This window comes from Myxine glutinosa, chromosome 14, assembly GCF_964187855.1.
Source record: "Myxine glutinosa chromosome 14, kmMyxGlut1.1, whole genome shotgun sequence".
NCBI classification, from domain to species: Eukaryota; Metazoa; Chordata; class Myxini; order Myxiniformes; family Myxinidae; genus Myxine; species Myxine glutinosa.
In genome coordinates, this window is record NC_136274.1 from 85,912,457 (window position 1) to 85,932,922 (window position 20,466).

At 48.3% G+C, this 20,466-nt stretch overlaps 1 protein-coding gene across 1 annotated transcript in view; it reads left to right on the forward strand.

Annotated features, from left to right (window-relative positions):
- The window catches only part of LOC137439982 (uncharacterized), a 67,837-nt gene extending 47,996 nt beyond the window's left edge, over positions 1–19,841 (forward strand). Inside the window, exons 4-7 of the mRNA XM_068136306.2 lie at positions 2,732–2,896; positions 14,348–14,473; positions 16,798–16,930; positions 17,044–19,841. Of these exons, the coding sequence (XP_067992407.2) occupies positions 2,732–2,896; positions 14,348–14,473; positions 16,798–16,930; positions 17,044–17,788 (1,169 nt within the window). The 3' untranslated portion in view covers positions 17,789–19,841. The remainder of the gene's footprint in view (positions 1–2,731; positions 2,897–14,347; positions 14,474–16,797; positions 16,931–17,043) is intronic.
- The last annotated feature ends 625 nt before the right edge of the window (positions 19,842–20,466 follow it).

The following is a 20,466-nucleotide window of genomic DNA, read 5'->3' on the forward strand; positions in this document are numbered from 1 at the left end:
CAAGGCGACGACGTTTGACGTCGACCAGCAGCCCGTGCGCGCAGAGAAAGTCGGCGCCCAGCAAAGCCATGGGGACGCAGGCGGTCACAAAGGTCCACTGAAAGCGCTGGCTGCCGAAGCAGAGGGTGACGTTGCGCGGGCCGAAAGTGCGTATGGCCGAGCCATTAGCAGCGACCAAAGAGGGGCCGCAAACGGCGTCCCGCCTGTCCTGCTCGGAGGCGGGTATGACGCTCAGTTGGGCGCCGGTGTCACAAAGGAAACGCCGCCCGGACGCTTTGTCCCGAATAAAAAGCAAGTTGCCCGAGTGGCCGGCGCTCATGGCTGGGAATGAACGCCGGCCCGGCCGTTTCCCGACTTGCCGAAAGTGCACGGGGGTCGGCACGTCCGAGCCTTGTGTCCGAACCTGGCGTGGTAATAACACCACGCCTGGTCAGGTGGAGGCCCCGGCCGTCGTGTCGGAAGCGGTCGGTGGCCGGTGCGGCGTGGCGGCCGCCAGTTTCACCGGCAGTTCGGCCTCCAACCGCGCAGGGCGCTCGGGTGTCGTGGGCGTCGCCTCGGACGGCGGCAGGCTCCAGGTAGCCGCGCCGATGTGTTGGCCCGCCGAGGAGATCTTATCGGCTTCCCTGGCGAGGGCGCGGGGATCGGTGATCGACGTGCCAGCCAGGGCGAGGCGTACCGGGTGAGGCAGCTGGCGAAGGAACAACTCGCGGAACAGAAAATCCGGAGAGTGCTCACCGAGCAACGAGAGCATATAGTCCATGTGCTCGGACGGGCGCGTGTCGCCGAGCTCGGGCAGGTCGAGCAGGCGCCGTGCGCGTGCCGCCGGTGAGAGGGCGAAAGCGTCGAGGAGGAGCGTCTTCAGCGCGTCATACTTGTCGGCAGCCGGCGGGTGCTTGAGGAGGCTCAGGGCGCGGGCCACGGTGGCGGAACCGAGCGCTGCCACGACGTGGTGGAAGCGGGTGTCATCCGCGGTGATGCCTCGCAGGGCGAACTGGGAGTCCGCCTGGGCGAACCAAACAGCCGCGTGAGCCTCCCAGAAGGTAGGCAGTTTAAGTCATTGCCGTGTCCATGTCGGTAGGTCACCAGTGAAGGAGCTGCGCTCCAACGCGAGTCGAAAGAATTGACGAGACCGGGCGTGCCCGGGAGGTTCGGGCGTGCCCGTGAACAGTGAGTCCGGGCATGCCCGGGAGAGGCGCGTCTGGCCGTGTTCTGGCCGGTGCAAGGCGATTGTGTGCATCCAGCGGTAACCGCTACAATATGACTCGACTCTTGCTGTGTAACATGGCCTAGTACAGTGAGGTCTGGTACGTTTGCATGTATGACTCAACTCGAGCTCTGTAACATGGCCTAGTACAGTGAGGTCTGGTACGTTTGTATGTATGACTCAACTCTTGCTGTGTAACATGGCCTAGTACAGTGAGGTCTGGTACGTTTGCATGTATGACTCGACTCTTGCTGTGTAACATGGCCTAGTACAGTGAGGTCTGGTACGTTTGCATGTATGACTCAACTCTTGCTGTGTAACATGGCCTAGTACAGTGAGGTCTGGTACGTTTGTATGTATGACTCAACTCTTGCTGTGTAACATGGCCTAGTACAGTGAGGTCTGGTACGTTTGCATGTATGACTCGACTCTTGCTGTGTAACATGGCCTAGTACAGTGAGGTCTGGTACGTTTGCGTGCATGACTCAACTCGAGCTCTGTAACATGGCCTAGTACAGTGAGGTCTGGTACGTTTGTATGTACGACTCAACTCTTGCTGTGTAACATGGCCTAGTACAGTGAGGTCTGGTACGTTTGCATGTATGACTCGACTCTTGCTGTGTAACATGGCCTAGTACAGTGAGGTCTGGTACGTTTGCATGTATGACTCAACTCTTGCTGTGTAACATGGCCTAGTACAGTGAGGTCTGGTACGTTTGTATGTACGACTCAAGTCTTGCTGTGTAACATGGCCTAGTACAGTGAGGTCTGGTACGTTTGCGTGCATGACTCAACTCTTGCTGTGTAACATGGCCTAGTACAGTGAGGTCTGGTACGTTTGTATGTACGACTCGACTCTTGCTGTGTAACATGGCCTAGTACAGTGAGGTCTGGTACGTTTGCATGTACGATTCAACTCTTGCTGTGTAACATGGCCTAGTACAGTGAGGTCTGGTACGTTTGCGTGCATGACTCAACTCTTGCTGTGTAACATGGCCTAGTACAGTGAGGTCTGGTACGTTTGTATGTACGACTCAACTCTTGCTGTGTAACACGGCCTAGTACAGTGAGGTCTGGTACGTTTGTATGTATGACTCAGCTTGAGCTGTGTAACATGGCCGTGTACAGTGAGGTCTGGTACGTTTGTATGTATGACTCAGCTTGAGCTGTGTAACATGGCCGTGTACAGTGAGGTCTGGTACGTTTGTATGTACGACTCAACTCTTGCTGTGTAACACGGCCTAGTACAGTGAGGTCTGGTACGTTTGTATGTAGGACTCAACTCTTGCTGTGTAACACGGCCTAGTACAGTGAGGTCTGGTACGTTTGCGTGCATGACTCAGCTTGAGCTGTGTAACATGGCCTAGTACAGTGAGGTCTGGTACGTTTGCGTGCATGACTCAGCTTGAGCTGTGTTACACTGTTACATCATGTTTTTATTATATCTACATAATTTTCCAATAAACATCTGCAGAATTATCCTCTTTAACCCCGCCCCCCCCGCCCCTCCCCTTTTGCTGTTCCCAGTCCCTCCCTCCCTCCCCAAAATCTCCACTTCAGGTGCTCCTGAGCTGGGTGGTGACATTGTTCTGACCTGCAAATCTGACGAGGGAGCTCCTAAACCGCAATATTTTTGGAAGCGGTTGGAAGAACCGGACAAAGAGGTTGCAATGCCACCAAAAGTTGTTTCAGGTTTGTATGTTTGGTTGTCTGTGCCAGAGTTCGGCGACTTGGGTCGTAAAATATTGCAATTTGACTCGGACTTGACGAACTTTAGTTGCAACTCGGAATTTTGGACTCGAGTTTATAATGACTTGTTCACAATGTTCGGAAAATAAAACAGTGAAACCAACATGGAAATTAAAACGGGGTTTAAAACAAAAGTTAAATGATTTTCAGTCATGGGCGTGCATGGTTCGGTCAATGGTGACATATACCATGTACGTGTACATGCGCAGCACTCGGGCCGCCAGGTCACGTACCGATCTCCACAAAGGTTAAAGGGATTGTCCACTCTCCAGACAGTACACCATGTCTAAGCGGAAGCACCAATCTTACCAACATGGAAAACAACTTTGTTCAAACCATGAACATTTGTACCGAGACTGATAAACTTGGCCCCTGATTGGTAACTCCGTGCACCGAGTCATCAATAATTGTCCCCTGATTGGTAACCCTGTGCACCACGTCATCAAGAATTGTCACCTGATTGGTAACCCTATGCACCAAGTCTAATTGCCCCCTCATTGGTAACCCCATGCACCGAGTCATCAAGAATTGTCCCCTGATTGGTAACTCCGTGCACCGAGTCATCAAGAATTGTCCCCTGATTGGTAACTCCGTGCACCGAGTCATCAAGAATTGTCCCCTCATTGGTAACCCCATGCACCAAGTCATCAAAAATTGTCCCCCGATTGGTAACTCCATGCACCAGTCATCAAGAATTGTCCCCTGATTGGTAACTCCGTGCACTGAGTCATCAAGAATTGTCCCCTCATTGGTAACCCCATGCACCAAGTCATCAAAAATTGTCCCCTGATTGGTAACTCCGTGCACCAGTCATCAAGAATTGTCCCCTGATTGGTAACTCCATGCACCGAGTCATCAAGAATTGTCCCCTGATTGGTAACCCCATGCACCGAGTCATCAAAAATTGTCTCCTCATTGGTAAATCCGTGCACCAATCATCAAGAATTGTCCCCTGATTGGTAACCCCATGCACTGAGTCATCAAAAATTGTCTCCTCATTGGTAACTCCGTGCACCAGTCATCAAGAATTGTCCCCTGATTTGGTAACCCCAAGTGTCCAACTTCTTTCCTGGAAGTCTTGGCAGTGTCCATATGTTTTATACCTCTCCCACCCCCCCCCCCCCCCTTCCCATGCCTCCCCCCCAAAGCCCTCTCCCTCCCACAGTTCTCTCGATGTCTCCATGTCTCTCGGTCCCTGCTCTCAAATGTTGTGTTTGTGTCCTTCCCCCTCTCTCCCCACCGCTCCCGATGTTATTTGTTTTGTGCGTCTGTTTGTCTTTCTGTGTGATTAATGTTCGCTCTTTCACGAGCCTCGATATTGTATACCAAAAAAAAAAAAAAAAAAAAAAAAAAAAACCCCCATGCACCGAGTCATCAAAAATTGTCTCCTCATTGGTAACTCTGTGCACCAGTCATCAAGAATTGTCCCCTGATTGGTAACTCCGTGCACCGAGTCATCAAGAATTGTCCCCTGATCTGGTAACCCCATGCACCGAGTCATGAAGAATTGTCCCCATGATCTGGTAACCCCGTGCACCGAGTCATCAAGAATTGTCCCCTGATCTGGTAACCCCGTGCACCGAGTCATCAAGAATTGTCCCCTGATCTGGTAACCCCATGCACCGAGTCATCAAGAATTGTCCCCTGATTTGGTAACCCCATGCACCGAGTCATCAAGAATTGTCCCCTGATTTGGTAACCCCATGCACCGAGTCATCAAGAATTGTCCCCTGATCTGGTAACCCCATGCACCGAGTCATCAAGAATTGTTCCCTGATTTATTTTTTATTTTTTTTTGTATACAAGATCGAGGCTCGTGAAAGAGCGAACATTAATCACACAGAAAGACAAACCGACACATAAAACATATAACATCGGGAGCGGTAGACAAGATGGGGAGAGAGGGGGAAGGACACAAACACAACATTTGAGAGCAGGGACCGAGAGACATGGAGACATCGAGAGATCTGAGAGAGGGCGAGGGCTTTGGGGGGGGGGGGGCATGGGAAGGGGGCGGTGGGAGAGGTATAAAACATATGGACACTGCCAGGACTTCCAGGAAAGAAGTTGGAATTTCAAACAAGGTGGATCTGGGGTGAATTAGCGGGGGTAGAAAAGATCAAGGTTTTGGATGGGGGAAGATAAGAGATGGTGGTGAACAGCTGTTTTAAAGACCTGGAGGGAGGAGTGGGATTGAAGGGAGTGAGGGAGTTTGTTCCAGAGGCGGGAGAAAAGAGGAATGAAAGAGTGAAGGTGAGCAGAGAGCCGAGATTTCGGCAGTTTAACCATCAGAGGGTTGCTGGCAGATCTTGTGCGACCTGTAGGAATATTTGGGGGACAGAGCACAGAGAGAGCTGGGGGTGCAAGGCCGGAGAGGAGTCGGTAGAAGACAGAAAGACCACCTACCTGCCTGCGGTGAGTGAGTGAAAGGCCCTCAGAGATAGCTTCATCGCGGGAGATTCCAATAATTCTGAAAGCTTTGGTTTCAACAGCGTGAAGCCGAGCTAGGTGTGAGGCAGGAGCACCGGCCCATAGGGGAGAACAGTATTCCATTGAGCTGCGGATGAAAGCCTTGTATGTGGTGAGGAGCTCAGGTGTGCCGAGGAAGGACTTCGCACGACGGAGGATGCCCAGTCGGCGACTGGCTTTGGAGGCCAGCTTGGAAATGTGGTTTTCCCAAGAAAGATCATGGCAGATAGTGAGACCCAAAATCTTGAGCGACAGAACTTCTTGGAGAGGATTGTTGAGAAAGTAGATGGGAGGGTTGTCCAGTCGATCTTTTCGGAGAGACATAGTAAGAGTGTGAGATTTGTCAGGATTGAAAGACATGTTCCACTTGTTTGACCAGTCTGTGATTTTGTCCAGGTCTTCAGAGAGTGAGGAGGCAGCAGACTGCCGATCTGAGGGAAGAGGAATGGAGCGGCAGAGAGTGGAGTCATCAGCAAAGAGATAGAGAGGATTTTCGAGAGAGTCAGAGAGATCATTGATGAAGACCAGAAAAAGCACGGGGCCCAGAACACTGCCTTGGGGAACTCCAGCCTGAACAGGAAGAGGAGATGAGAGAAACCCATTCAGGGCCACACGTTGACGACGACTAGAGAGGAAGTCCGCCAGCCATGCATGGAGATTTCCATGGATACCAAAGGAGGAGAGTTTGGTGAGCAGAGCGGGGTGCCAGACCGTGTCGAAGGCACGTGATATGTCGAGGGAGACAGCTCTAATTTCCTGTTTGGCATTGAGGACCTCCATCCATTGTTGAGACAGCAGAAGCAGCATGTCCAGAGTAGAGTGACCTGGTCTGAAACCAAATTGATGATCAGAGATCAAGCCATTGGAGAAGAGGAAAGATTTCATATCCGAAGCAATGATGGATTCCATGACTTTGCTGATAATTGGGAGAAGGCTGATTGGTCTGTAGTTGCTAGGATCTGTTTTTGCACCTTTTTTGTGCAAAGCGGTGATGTTGGCTGATTTCCAAGCAGATGGCAGTTGACCTTGAGCAAAAGAGAGGGTGAAGAGAACAGAGAGAGGGTGAGATAGAGCAGCAGAGCAGGATTTTAGGACCCGTGGGCTGATGCCGTCGGGTCCAGTTGCAGAATCAGAATCAGAGTCGAGGGTTGACAGAAACTTTTCCACCTTGTCAGGAGGAAAGGACACGGAGTCCAGGAGCAGCAGGGTACGACTGGGTATGGTGGGTACAGAGAGGGATGGGTTTGGGACACAAGATTTAGAGGCAAACACAGAGTTTGAGGCATTCAGCTTTTTCACGTGCGGAGTCAGCTGTGTAGCCGTTTGAGGTAAGGGAGGGGATGGAGGGGGAACAAACACCAGAAACGGATTTGACCAGACGCCACCAGGATTTGGAAGAGGGAGACAGATAAGAGAGTTCGGTCTTGAGAACGGAGAGATATTGTTTCCTGGCTCTCCTGAGGGTGGACACACACTTGTTTCGGGCTTTGTGAAAGGAAATGAGATTTCCTTCCATTGGATTTGCTTTCCAGGAGACGAAGGCAAGTTGTTTCTGGGCAACAGCCTCACCACAAGATTCCGTGTACCATGGACGGGAGGAAGGGTATGACAACTGAAGACGAGATGGGATAATTCTGTGCATGAGAGAGAGCAATTTACTTTGGAAGAATTCCCAGGATGAGTTGATGTCAGAGGTGGTAGAGATGGGAGACCAGTCCAGATGATTGATGGCTGCTTGAAGACCGTGCCAGTTGGCCTGAGTGAAATGCCAGACTCGTCGACGCTGAGCAGGCTCCCTGAGGATGGTCAGAGAGATGTCCACTTTAACAAGGACATGATCAGATGATCCGATCGGAGCAGAAGAAGAGCAGCAGACATTTTCAGGGAAGTTAGTCATAACCAAGTCCAGAAGAGAAGATGTTCCGTTGACTGAGATCCGGGTCGGGAAATTGACAGATTGTGTCAGTCCCAGTGAGTCGCAGAAGTCCTTTGCTGAAGAGCCATGGCTGGTGAGAGAGGTACCCACACCCAGCCAACTGGCATGGTGACAATTGAAATCACCACATATGAGGAAGAGAGAGTTGGGATGAGTAGATAGAAGTTGGTCCATATCATCAGACAGCGAGATGTAGATGGAGTCATCACTGTTTGGTGGACGGTACAACACACATATGAACAAGAGGTGGGAGCGAAGGGGAAGCCGTAGCCAGAGGTATTCCTGGGGGTGAGGTGGAGAGAGTGCAGTGCAGGGCGAGTGAGGAAGAGAGTTTTTGATAAAGATAGCAACCCCGCCTCCAGGACGAGGCTCAGGTCTATCATACCGGAGGAGGGAGTAGCCCAGGAGAGATACTATGGAATCAGAGACATCATAAAGGAGGAAAGTTTCTGTTAAGCAGATCACGTCTGGTTTGACAGAAGCAACCTGTATGGAGAGATCAGTTAAGTTTGAACGAAGGCCCCGGATGTTTGAGGTCCATACCGTTAATGAAGAGGAAGGGGGAGCATCAGATACAGAACAGGGGGGAGGAGGGGTAGGGTAAGATGTGGAAGAGGTGGAAGAGATAGGGAGAGCTGTTGAAGGTGTGTCAGAGATTTCAGAATAGCTCGGAGAAAGGGAAGGATGGGGCGGACAAAAGGTTTGATGGTGATTGGGTGAGCCACAATGAGGTGTTATTTGAGGAGGGGGAAGAGCGAGGCAGAAGGTTGGGGGAGATGGAGGTGAGAGTTTGAAGGGGGAAGAAGCGGGGAGGACGCTTTGAGGAGGGGGAGTGAGAGGGGGGAAATTGAGAAGCAATGAGGGTGGGGAGATTTGAAGGGGAGGGGTGAGGGGGGAGTTTGGGAGGGAAGGGACAAGGGGAGGGATTTGAAAGGGATGGGATATGGGGGAGATTTGGAGGGGAGGGGTGAGGCAGGAGTCTAGGAGGGGAGGGGCGAGGGGGCGTCTTGGCGGGGAGGGGTGAGGGGGTAGTTTAGGAGGGAGGGGGCAAGGGGGGAGATTTGAAAGGGATGGGTGATGGGGAAGATTTGGAGGGGAGGGGTGATGGGGAAGATTTGGAGGGGAGGGGTTATGGGGAAGATTTGGAGGGGAGGGGTGAGATTGGATTTTTGAAAGTGTACGATTTATGGGAAACGAACATTTATTGCAAAATGAGTTTCTTGTGACCTTCGAGTTAAAAATACGTTTAAGGACGCTGGATGGAGGATGGAGTGCAGGAGAGTTTAGGGAATGTAGAAAAAAGGCACTATAGGAGATGGATATTTTTTTTGGGATGAATTGATTTGGTGAGCAAGTCGAAAGCAGCCTTTTAAAGAAGAAGAAGAAAAAGGTGTTATAAAATATGACGGAATACATAACTTGAGGGGAAAGTGTAAACATTGAAGGTTAATGAGTGAAAACTATCTGGGGAAATGGGGGAGAAACACGTGGTCGAAGAACGAACGAACGAATAAGAATGAATAAACGAATGAGAACAGAGAAGGAAATGTTTTTTTTTTTTTTTTTTTTTTTTTTTTTTTTTTTTGAGTTGAGATTTACACAAGGAAGTAGGCTATGGGTGAAAAACCTGGGAATACAGAGAACGAAAGTTATTGGATCACAAACGACGGACCGCTGAGAGAAAAACAAAGCCTCAAGGTTGTACAGTGCACACTGTACAAGGCCTCAAGACACGACACGGCAAACAGACGATCAATTTATGAAAGATAAACACCGAGAAACAACCAAAGTTGCACACAATAACTTCACACACCGAAAGATAAATACAGTTTCGACAAAATACAATTGTGAACAGACTTAACTTCGAAAAACGTGGAGACCGTGTGGAGCTTCGAAAATCCCTCCCACCGTCTCCGAGATCTCGCGAGCTACGATTTTTGGTAACGCCATGCACCGAGTCATCAAGAATTGTCCACTGATTTGGTAACCCCATGCACCGAGTCATCAAAAATTGTCTCCTGATTGGTAACTCGGTGCACCGAGTCATCAAGAATTGTCCCCTGATTTGGTAACCCGTGCAACGAGTCATCAAGAATTGTCCCCTGATTTGGTAACCCCATGCACAGAGTCATCAAAAATTGTCTCCTGATTGGTAACTCGGTGCACCGAGTCATCAAGAATTGTCCCCTGATTTGGTAACCCCGTGCACCGAGTCATCAAGAATTGTCCCCTGATTTGGTAACCCCATGCACTGAGTCATCAAAAATTGTCTCCTGATTGGTAACTCGGTGCACCGAGTCATCAGGAATTGTCTCCTCATTGGTAAATCCGTGCACCAGTCATCAAGAATTGTCCCCTGATTGGTAACCCCATGCACCGAGTCATCAAAAATTGTCTCCTCATTGGTAACTCCGTGCACCACTCATCAAGAATTGTCCCCTGATTTGGTAACCCCATGCACCGAGTCATCAAAAATTGTCATCTCATTGGTAACTCTGTGCACCAGTCATCAAGAATTGTCCCCTGATTGGTAACTCCGTGCACCGAGTCATGAAGAATTGTCCCCTGATCTGGTAACCCCATGCACCGAGTCATGAAGAATTGTCCCCTGATCTGGTAACCCCGTGCACCGAGTCATCAAGAATTGTCCCCTGATCTGGTAACCCCGTGCACCGAGTCATCAAGAATTGTCCCCTGATCTGGTAACCCCGTGCACCGAGTCATCAAGAATTGTCCCCTGATTTGGTAACCCCATGCACCGAGTCATCAAGAATTGTCCCCTGATTTGGTAACCCCATGCACCGAGTCATCAAGAATTGTCCCCTGATCTGGTAACCCCATGCACCGAGTCATCAAGAATTGTCCCCTGATTTGGTAACCCCATGCACCGAGTCATCAAGAATTGTCCCCTGATTTGGTAACCCCATGCACCGAGTCATCAAAAATTGTCTCCTGATTGGTAACTCGGTGCACCGAGTCATCAAGAATTGTCCCCTGATTTGGTAACCCCATGCAACGAGTCATCAAGAATTGTCCCCTGATTTGGTAACCCCATGCACCGAGTCATCAAAAATTGTCTCCTGATTGGTAACTCGGTGCACCGAGTCATCAAGAATTGTCCCCTGATTTGGTAACCCTGTGCATATCCTGACGCAATAAAAATATTTTGTAATCATTGAAATATGTCAGGTGACATGGATTATTACCTCCACGGCTCCACCACAAAAGGTGTATGGAGGTTATGATTTCGCCCCTGTCTGTCTCCGTTTGTGAACAAGATATCTCCAAAAGTTGTGTGAACAAAAATTAAGTGATTCTTCACCATTGGGAGATAGGGCCAAAAACTATACATTGCGGGATATCTCAAAAAGTTATGGATAGATTTGGACGAAACTCGGTGGACCGGTTGGGTGTTTGACAAGGCAGAAATGATTACATTTTGGTGAAGATCTGAATATGGATTCGGATATGAGAATTTTTTTTTTTTTATGTGATTCTTCACCATTGGGAGATGGAGCCATAAACGATACATAGCAGGATATCTCAAAAAGTTGTGGACGGATGATTTTGATTAAATGTGATTCTGTATTGTGATTTTTCTGGTCTACTCTAGGATACAAAACGTAAACTGTTCACCTGGCGAAGGTATGCTCTCGACTGAGTGCCGTTCTAATTTAAACATTGTCACTAATGGTAAATTATATCATAACTTGTCTTTTTAAAAGGAAAACAAAAAAGCACATGTCCTTAACAGACAATTGCAGTTAATACGTTATACGCTTAATTTTAACGTACATAATAAATATACAGGTAAATTATTAAAATCTCCTTACCCATTCCGTCCTCGCATGCTGTGCTGACGGCCGAGCACCAGGCTGTCTTACACGCTGCACTTGTGTAGTTTTCATTTATTCATGACTGGCGAAGGTACCCAGCGTTGCCAGGCAACATAGGGTTATTCCTCCCACCCCTAACTCTCCCTCATCCCTCCCTCCGGACTGACGGGAATACCTAGAGAGGTGGGAGGGAGACGGTTGGGAGAGTGAAGGGGAGAATGGCGATAGAGGAGGGAGGAGCATGAGGATGGGGAGGGGTAGGGAGGAGGGGAAGAGGGAGAGAGAGAAAAGGGGAAGAGGGAGAGAGAGGAGGGGAAGGGAGAGAGAGAGAGGAGTTGAAGAGGGAGAGAGAGGAGTTGAAGAGGGAGAGAGAGGAGTTGAAGAGGGAGAGAGAGGAGTTGAAGAGGGAGAGAGAGGAGAGGAGGGGAAGAAGGAGAGAGAGGAGAGGAGAGGAAGGGGAAGCGGGAGAGAGAGAAGAGGAGAGGAAGGGGAAGAGGGAGAGAGAGAAGAGGAGGGGAAGAGGGAGAGAGAGGAGAGGAGTGGAAGAGGGAGAGGGAAGAGGCAGAGAGAGGAGGGGAAGAGGGAGAGAGGGAGAGAGAGAGAGGAGAGAGAGAAGAGGGAGAGAGACGAGAGGAAGAGGGAAGGAGAGAGGGGAGGGGGAGAGGGAGAGAGAGAGGAGGGGAAGAGGGAGTGAGAGAGAGGGGAAGAGGGAAGAGGGGAAGGGGGAGAGAGAGAGAGAGGTAGGGGTGGGAGGAGTAACCCTGTGTTGCCTGGCAACACTGGGTACCTTTGCGAGTCAGAAGGAAAACCTCCCTCCTCCCACCTATTTATTTTTACTGGGAACAAAGCAAAACCTTTCCGCTGTATGAAGTTGACAAATAAAAACTTGAGTTAAACATCTTTTCAGAACATACTGTTACGTTTGTGGGGGTAAGGATACTTTAGACCAGGTAGATTTGTGCAGGTAGCATGCTCCGACTGTCGTGAAGAAGAATAACCACCACCATGTAATAAGTAGAGAACCTGTTTAGCCCGGATGTCAGATGAAGTTGTATATTTGTCCCCGTCACGAGGGGGCGGGGCATGTTATTTAGCTCAGGGATTAGGTTAAGTAATTCTCTGTTTGTCGTTCCCTTTGTGATTTATCCTTAACTCTTTTGGCATCGCACCATGGACACTAGCGCAGGAAGTGCCCATTAAATTGCATGAATAACAATAAAAACCAACCGGAAGCCAGTTCTGAGCACTGCCGATAGGACTGCATCACGAGAGCAGATTGCGTGTGGATTGGTGGAGAGCTGGCCAATGTAGCGGTGACCTGCAGGCATTGGTAGAGAGGCACAGATGACGTCATGAGACGATCAATAAAAGAAGACTCGGACCAACATTTTCTCTCTTCTTCTTGCCCTCACGCTCTTCTTCTTGCCCCTCACGCTCTTCTTCTTGCCCCTCACGCCTTCCTCTTGCTCCGCACCTCGCCTCTTGGTTCTACTTTTGGCTCTTTGCTCTGATGGTGGTCCTTTGTTCATGGGGAAGGCTTAATCGCGGCCAGATTGACGCGAATGGACGACGAAGACAGGCGTGGCTGGAAGAGCGAATCGCACGCCTGCTCCTTCGCTTCACGCACCGGGCCGGGAGTGAGCAGACCGTGCAGCGAGGTCTGGCTTTGCGCGTCAAACGACGAGCGGTTTCCCGCCAACACCAGAGCTGCGTCGAGACTGCGCGCCGCCGGGGCCTGGAAGAATTCAGGCGAGACGCATGGCCAAGTTGAGCTAAGTGCCACGATAAAACACACTGTTATTTTACTTTCATTATCTTTCCCTTCGTCTGTGTTCAAGTCTGGTGTGGGGGACGTCCCATTTAGACATTTAGTTTACCGTCGCGTTTTCTTAGGATCGGCATCCGTTTTAATAAACCTGTTTCTTTTTGTACATTTAACCCCGTTTATGTTTGAGTTTATTTTTCGCAGATTCGGGAACTGCCGGCGATCGCGGCAGGTAAGACCCTTAATCCCTCCCCCTTCTCTTTCTTCCTCCCGCATATAATAAAATCCGCTGTTTGATCATCGCCTCGGAGTAATGCTCGATTGCCTTTCGTGACTCTCCCGGTGTTAACTGAAAGCAGTCACGCGACAATCTACTATATAAGAGAGATGTTGGTCTGTGTGTCGCCATTTTTCTCAGAGATGGCTGAACGGATCTTAGTCAAACTTTCAGAGGTTCATCAGTGGGTGCCTGGGAGTGTTTTAGGCCAAAAACAAAATTGAAAAAAAAAAGGTTTTTTGGAGTTAAAAAAAAAAAAAATGCTCGACAGTGCCTAAGCTTTTCAAAATTAATGACAGTTATATACAAGTACACATTCGCATAAACAAATACAAAACAAACACCAGGCATTTGAATACAAATAAATCGAACAATTCCGGAAGTGTACGCATTTGGAAGTACGGCTTCTTCTTCCTGATCGGCATCATACTTAACTCAGAGGCGTGAGCCACATTCACCCACCAGCATATATATGAACCCCCTTCCTCTCCTGCCACCCCCCCCCCCCAATCCCCCCCCCCCCCCCCAGCCCGGCAACGCCGGGTACTTCTGCTAGTACACTATAATAATGAATCCACCTGTCTTAACTCAGTGAGAGCTGGAACTCCATTTGGTTTACAAGTAAATGTGGCACGTGACAGTTGAAGTAATACGACGGTCACGGTGACTTGACACTTGACCCTAGGCACCTGCGAGTTACCTGAGACTTAACTCAAGTGACTTATTGACATCACTGGTGTGCACACACCCTTCTCAACACGTGGTTTTTTTGAGTAATTCCCGTCTGGTGTGTGCACACACCCTTCTCAAGACGTGGTTTTATTGAGTAATTCCCTTCTGGTGTGTGCACACACCCTTCTCAACACGTGGTTTTTTTGAGTAATTCCCGTCTGGTGTGTGCACACCCTTCTCAAGACGTGGTTTTATTGAGTAATTCCCTTCTGGTGTGTGCACACACCCTTCTCAACACGTGTTTTTTTTTTAGTAATTCCCTTCTGGTGTGTGCACACACCCTTCTCAACATGTGGTTTTATTGAGTAATTCCCTTCTGGTGTGTGCACACACTATTCTCAACACACGGTTTTATTGAGCAATTCCCTTTGTTCCTCAGACGCCGATGCTGGGACTCTTACGATGAAGAACCTGTCCCTTCAAAGTCACAATGGAATCTACCAGTGTACATCCAAAAACAAGATGGGCGAGCTGTCATCCGACTATCAATTGACCGTCTCTTACCGTGAGTCATGTACATAAGGATGTTTTATGTTGAACATCGTCAGTTTTGTTCGTTGTGTGCCTCTCTTTGTGTTTGGCTAAATACTGTTATGTCAGGGGGGTTAGATGAATACCTAGATGTAGGTAGATCTGTGTAGGTCGAATGCCCCGGGATGTCGCGATAGCTAGAACCCACTATGTACCTTTAAGTTAGTATGTGTAGGCGTATGTCGGGATAATTGTGTATGTGTTTCCTGTACGAGGACAGGAAGTGCTAAGTAGTCATGGCGATAAGGGTAACTTTGTGTGTTTTCCCACCTCTGTGGTCAATCCAATGTCCCTTTTGGCACCGCACCTGGACAGTAGGAATTCATGCCCCGAGCACACCCACATTAATTAATTCCCTTCCCTTTCACATCAATAAAACAACACCCACCAAAACGGGCAGGCTGAGACACGCCCTGCCGAGACACGATGAAAAGGGGGCATATCTTTTGACGTCATGGGGGAAGGCGGACCGATGGACGTCACGAGAGGGCGGGATGGTGACGTGAGGGAAGTGACGATGCGAAGGAGAAGAAGAAGAGTTCGGAGTTGGACATGAGGCAGAGCAGATGCCATTTTGGGGAGCACAGAGAATTCAGAAGCGATTTAGTGCGCTGGACATTTCCCTCTCGTTCCTTCCTTCCTTCGTTCTCTCCCATCTACCCTGCGATCGGATCGCGTGCTTGCATGGACGGCTGTTGTGCCGAGGTTCGCCCCGTTGGTGGCCCCGTTAGTGGCCGCGATGGTGGCCGCGTTCGTGGCCTCGCGCGTACCATCGCCAACCACCCACCATTACCAGAGCGCCGAGCAGAGACGACAGCGGCTGGAACCATGGTCCTCCGGACGGAGTGAGCGTTCGAGAGTCGCGGTGCGAGAGGACCGGGGCCGGCGAGTGAATCGCGTCGGGGAGACCCCCTTCCCACCCACATGTCGAGGCCTAGCTGTCCGAGGCCTGCACTATCTCCACGCCACGCTCCCAAGCGAGCAAAGCTAAGAACACACCACACACACACCCGCTTTGTTCATTTCGTCATCTGCCCTGTTGTTTGTTTAATAAGTCTGTCGAGTGGGAGTACTCCATATAGGGGGTTTAGAGCATCATAGCGCGGCATTTCTTTGTTCTCGGAACCGTTAATAAATCCTTGTATTATTTTCTGTATATACTTGAATGCAGTTTTCCGTGTGATTTATTTAATTTGCAGCACCATTGGAGACGCCCCGAGAACAGGTAAGACTGCAGGGGTCTTGCGCCACCCCTCCACCCCGCGCAATTTTGTACAGCTGTCTATCTTCGAGTCCGCCATTGAGTTTTCGCCTCGAGAGCTAAGGCCTTCGCGATCGGCATCCGTGACCGCCTGATTTTCATCAAAGGCGGCCACACGACAATACCTTTGATGAATCACCTGAGTTGTGTCTGTCTGTTCCTGGGACCAAAATCGCCCTTTTTATTCTTTATACATGATGGAGCCTCATGGAAGAGTGAGGTGACTGAGTTTAAAAAGGCAATATGCAATGGGCTCAGAGTTGGGCACAAGCAAGGGAATAAACAAACAGGAAAAGAGTAGAGAGACGACGAGTAGATGAGGAAACATCAAATTGCAAGTCAGAGGCCTCGTGACCTTCTTTCCAATGGTGGTTCGCAGACACACAGCTCTCAACATTTGGTTGAGAAAATGTATTGCTCGCAAGAAAGTTAAGTTATGTTGGAGGTTAGAAAAAGGAAGGGGGGTTCCGTGAGAGGGTGGTGTACCACCTACTCAAAATCGATCATGTGTATCCAATTTATCCACCCCTCTTTCCTTCCCATTTCCCTCATTTGGCTGAGTCTCCCTCTGTTGTATCCTTCAACCCTGCTGTTGGTCTTCTCCCCTCTTTCTACTGTTCCTTTTGTTCTGTTGTGTCCTGATCCATTCGGTGTTCTAGCTACTCCATGAGCCTTGACCTTGTATACAAAAAAAGGAATCCTGGGGGGACTTGATCTCCGATTTGTCGCACATTCCTAGCATATATATATGTCCTTCTCGCTTGCTCTTTCTTTCCAGATAATGGTAAAATACATTGGTTAAACCATATCTTTAAACAACTCTACCTCGACCTGTGAAACACAACCGCATGTAAGTTGAACACCAAGCCAAATGCAGATACCATTCTGTAGTTTGCTGTTCACACTAATTGAGATTTGATTTTGAGACCGGTAATAAAATTCCGTTCGGTTCCATTATTCCTACTTATGGGACAATTATATGACTGACATTGTGAACTGAGACTTTTTCTATCTGTGACCGTGCCCTGTCCCACCAGCCAAAAGCAACGCCTTGCTGTACATGGGCGCGATGGCAGGAGGGGTACTCCTGCTGATCCTCATCATTGTTGTGGTCGTCTGTTGTGTGAGGAGAAGAAATCGAAAGAATATTGACGACAATTATTCGATGACGTAAGTACAATAGCATCAGTGCCCTGCACTGAATCAGACATCACAACTCGGCCATTAAAATCTAACACCACTGACCTTTTCATCATTGCTTTTCCATTATCCCAACCCTCAAGGGAGGAATACAGGAGAGATGATAAAAGTCCAATTCCACCGGGCCATCAAGATTTTGACCCCAGGGATGGAAATGATGAAGACCGCAATCTCAATTATGTAGACAAGGATGAACATTATGATGAGCGTTCTGACCATCGTTACACTGATGGTTATGACAGACATCGTGATAACGGCGACCGTAACAATGATCGTCGTCGGGATGATTTTGATCGTCGTCGTGATGATTATGATCGGCGTCGTGATGACAACTACCATGATGACGATCGTCGTCGGGAAAACTACGGTCGAGATGACAGCTCCGGTGACGATCGTCGTCGGGAAGATTATGGGCGTGGTCGGGAAGATTATGGCCGTGGTCGGGAAGATTATGGCCGTGGTCGGGAAGATTATGGCCGTGGTCGGGAAGATTATGACCGTGGTCGGGAAGATTATGGCCGTGGTCGGGACAATTATGGCCGTGGTCGGGACAATTATGGCCGTGGTCGGGAAGATTATGACCGTGGTCGGGAAGATTATGACAGTCGGGATGAGAGTTACAGCAACGATGACCACCCACGCCGTACTAGATCTCAGGAGAGTCTTGTTGATGACCAAGACAAATACTCTGAAACTAATCCAAGACGCACACATTCGAGAGAAAACCTTGATGAAAATGCGCCAAGTAATCGGTCAAACAATGTCCCAAAGCCTCCACTGAAGCCGAAAAAAATACTCGATGACGATGTCAGAGATGTTGAAGTTTGATTATGTGTGAAGGTGTCACATGTTCATTGAATCTGTGGATTTGACCAAATAGTCGATTATCGTGATGGTATCATGATGTTTGTTGTTCATCAATGGTAAAATGATGTCCCCAGGAGCCATTTTGTTGTTTCTATGAATGGAAAGTCATGGAAAATTGAGTTATTTTACTCTGTTACTTGTACTCTCCGTATTTACATTCCAAACTAGCACGTTACTCAGTAGAGACATACCTCCGGCAGTTGAACAGTTTACGTTTTGTATCCCAGAGTAGACCAGAATATCACAATACAGAATCACATTTAATCAAAATAATCTGTCCACAACTTTTTGGGATATCCTGCTATATATCGTTTATGGCCCTATCTCTCAAAGTGAAGAATCACCTGAAAAATTATACTATCCGGATCCAGATCTTCACCAAAATCGAATCATTTCGTCCTTCTCACATACGCCACATCTCTGTCAAATTTCGTCCGAATCCGTCCACAACTTTTTGAGATATCCTGTTATGTATCGTTTTTGGCCCTATCTCCCAATGGTGAAGAATCACTTTAAAAATTCTACTTGCCGGATCCGTATCCAGATCTTCACAAAATTAAATCGATTCTTCCTTGTCACACACACACAACATCTCCACCAAGTTTCGTCCAAATCCATCCATAACTTTTTGAGATATCCTGATAAATGATGGTTTTAGCCCCATCACTCAATGGTGAGGAATCACCTAAAAAATTAAATAATCCTCATATCCGAATCCATATTCCAATCTTCACCAAAATCGAATCCATTTGTCTTTGTCACACGCCCAACCACTCCACCAAGTTTCATCCAAAACCATCTACAACTTTTTGAGATATCCTGCTATGTATCGTTTTTGGCCCTATCTCCCAATGGTGAAGAATCACTTTTAAAATTCTAGTAGCCGGATCCGGATCTTCACCAAAATCTAATCATTTCGTTCCTGTCATATACGCTACACCTCTGCCAAATTTCGTCCGAATGCGTCCACAACTTTTTGAGATATTTTGTTCACAAACAAACAAACGGACAAACAAACAGATAGGGGTGAAAACATAACCTCCATCCACCTTTGGTGGTGATTACAGTTTTGCGGTTTGAACACACGTGCTTCACGTCATGTGATTTTTATGTACATGGACGTTCTCTTTTGGATTGTGACATTTTATACGTTCAGTTTGAGACACTCAGAGATGATTATTACTGCACAAACCACGATGACACCTTTTGGTTGATTTTATTTGTCATTGTGCCGACAATGTACACGGGTTTCTCTGTGAGAAACGTAACATTTTGTGATGATGAACACGACACCAAAATGGCGGATTTGTTCCGGGGGTTTCTTTCACCGATCGATATGGCTTTGGCGATGAATATTGATTCATGTGCTTTGTGCGATTCACTCCGGTACTCGGTTCTTATGGGAAAAGGTGCTCGTGTGGAAATTAACCGGCCCCTGGTTTTGTCGACTTTTGAATTTACATATTGATAATTATGCTTGTTACTTAGTGCACATTTTAAATTTGCTTTTGTTATTCCTCCAAGCAAAAGACTCCTTTGTAACGTTTGGAGCGTCCCCACGGTGTTTCCTTATCATGTTCACTCGTCACGTCGCCATTTTAACTCGTCACGTCGCCATTTTAACTCGTCACGTCGCCATTTTAACTCGTCACGTCGCCATTTTAACTCGTCACGTCGCCATTTTAACTCGTCACGTCGCCATTTTAACTCGTCACGTCGCCATTTTAACTCGTCACGTCGCCATTTTAACTCGTCACGTCGCCATTTTAACTCGTCACGTCGCCATTTTAACTCGTCACGTCGCCATTTTAACTCGGTGGTGGGGGTGGTGGTGCAGCGGCTTGCTCAAAGTGGTTGACTAAATGTTTAGTGTTTTCTAAATGTTTGGCTCAAGCAAAAGCAAAATCGTTATCGGACAATGTTTGGAGTCCGAGTTAGGTTAGTTAGTGAATTTGTCGGCTTTTCTATTATTCACTTTTTTCCTGCTTTTGAATAAAATATTTTTGCATTCCTTGTCCTACAGACTGTGTTGGAGGAGCAGCTGATGTTGAATGGAGAGTTTTTCAAATGAGCAAATGGGAATGATGTGTGTGGAAGAGTCATTATGACGGTGTCAGGGTTAAGAGGTATCACATGAAAGATGTTCCTCAGGTGACCCAGGAGGCTTGGTTCACCTGTTTTCTATTGCCAAGTGAGCCATTGCTCATGCTGGGATGCATGGCTGTGAAGTTTGTAATGAGTGAGGCTAAACAAGGTCATGGAGCACAGGTAGGTAATGTTGATGTAATCAGATGTAGCTCTGTCGATGTTGATGTCATCTTCAAATTCCAGGATTCTATTTGTTAACATGGGATAAGGCTCATGGAGGAGATATAACATCACACACAACAACCAAACTTTGCTTCAGACAAACCCAGCCACTGAGCTTGGGGGAAGTGATGTCATTTCACAGAGCACTTTGGGTACTGTACCAGCTGTGGGTACTTTGTACTTTTTGGGTACGGTACTGTGCTTTGATTTGGGTACTTTGGGTATTGTAATTAGGTAGTAGGTTGCAGACAGCAACCGCCCAGGGTAGTAATACCGTTCTGATTTAGGAGCGTTAAAGTGGTGCCCGGACCATCTTACCCTCTCCGTGT